Raw genomic sequence first — 1,253 nt, 5'->3', positions numbered from 1 at the left:
GGCGGGTCACTGCCCAAAAGGTAGGAGGGGCCTCACCTGCCAGGGACAAGAGACGCAAGCTCCGCATGGCCAGGAGGTGCTTCAGCCCGAAGTCCTGCACCTGAGCGGGTGGGCGGGGCGAGTTAGCGACGCTCAGCTCCCGCGCACAGGCCTCAGGCCTGAGCTACCGGCCGCCAGGAGCGGTGCGCCGTCCCTTAGCCCCTAGCCAGGAGGCACCTGGGGGGCTCTGGTGGGAGTCCCGCCGTTGTGGCGCGTAGGCGCAAGCTGCCCCAGACCTCTAAGAGACTGACCAGTGTTGGGGCAGGTCAGCCGACTGCCGAGAGGTCCCCACACCCCTGCAGACCACCCGGCCTGCCCCCAACTTCGGGGGCCTGGTACCTGGCAGCACCATCGCAGGTAGAGGCTGCGGAGGGACGACATGGTGGACAAATAGCTGAGGCCAGTGTCCGTGATGCGTACACACCTGTGATCGCACAGAGAGGGCTGCCCACCTTCAACCCCCGCGCCCCGCCCCTTAGCCCCGCCGCCTCCCGAGCCCGCCCCCACGGCCCCTCCCACGTGGCCCCAACCGGCCTGGCCCCACCCCATCTGGGGCTTCACCCCCGCGGGTTGAGCCCCACCTGACCAGAGCGTGCGGGCTCTGGAGAGGACCCCTCCGCCTGCCGGGCATCCTCCCCGCAGCCCACGCGCCGCGGCACCCCCGCCCTGCCGCAGGGCCGGCCCCACCTGTCCAGCACGAGCTCCTCCAGACGGTGCAGGTCGCAGGCCACGTACTCGAGCGCCATGTCGGTGATGCGCGGGCACCACGAGAGGTCGAGGCTGCGCAGCTTGCGCAGGTTCTCGGCCACCAGCTCCACGCCGTCGTCGGTGACCTTGGAGCAGCCTGACAGGCTGAGCGCCGTGAGGTTGGGCAGGCTGTGCACCACGTTGACCACGCCGTGGTTGGTGATCTCCCAGCAGGACAGCAGGCGCAGCGTGTGCGTGCTGTGGCCCTGGCGCGCCGTGAAGTAGGCCAGCGCCGTGTCTGTCACGTGGTAGGCCTGCAGGCTCAGCTCGGCCAGGTTGGGCAGCAGCTGCGAGATAGCCGCGATGGCGTCGTCCGCCACGTTGATGCAGTCGCTGACGCTCAGCGAGGTGATGCGGGCGCTCAGGCTGGACCACAGTCCCGCCTCGGTGAAGTCGTTACAGCCGGACAGCTCCAGGCGCACCACCCCCTGCATCTGCTCCAGCATCACCTGCGGGCGGGGCGGGGC

At 70.1% G+C, this 1,253-nt stretch overlaps 1 protein-coding gene across 1 annotated transcript in view; it reads right to left on the bottom strand.

The window, feature by feature from the left end:
* FBXL16 (F-box and leucine-rich repeat protein 16) overlaps positions 1-1,253 on the bottom strand; it is a 3,752-nt gene that overhangs the window by 1,359 nt on the left and 1,140 nt on the right. The window contains exons 2-4 of the mRNA XM_012731711.1: positions 727-1,235; positions 379-463; positions 37-100 (exon numbers count right to left, since the gene is read on the bottom strand). Of these exons, the coding sequence (XP_012587165.1) occupies positions 37-100; positions 379-463; positions 727-1,235 (658 nt within the window). The remainder of the gene's footprint in view (positions 1-36; positions 101-378; positions 464-726; positions 1,236-1,253) is intronic.

The sequence above is a fragment of the Condylura cristata genome, unplaced genomic scaffold (genome assembly GCF_000260355.1).
Source record: "Condylura cristata isolate star-nosed mole 26May11 unplaced genomic scaffold, ConCri1.0 scaffold00032, whole genome shotgun sequence".
NCBI classification, from domain to species: Eukaryota; Metazoa; Chordata; class Mammalia; order Eulipotyphla; family Talpidae; genus Condylura; species Condylura cristata.
Note: the sequence above shows the minus strand (reverse complement) of the source record. Positions and strands in the feature narration are given on the sequence as shown.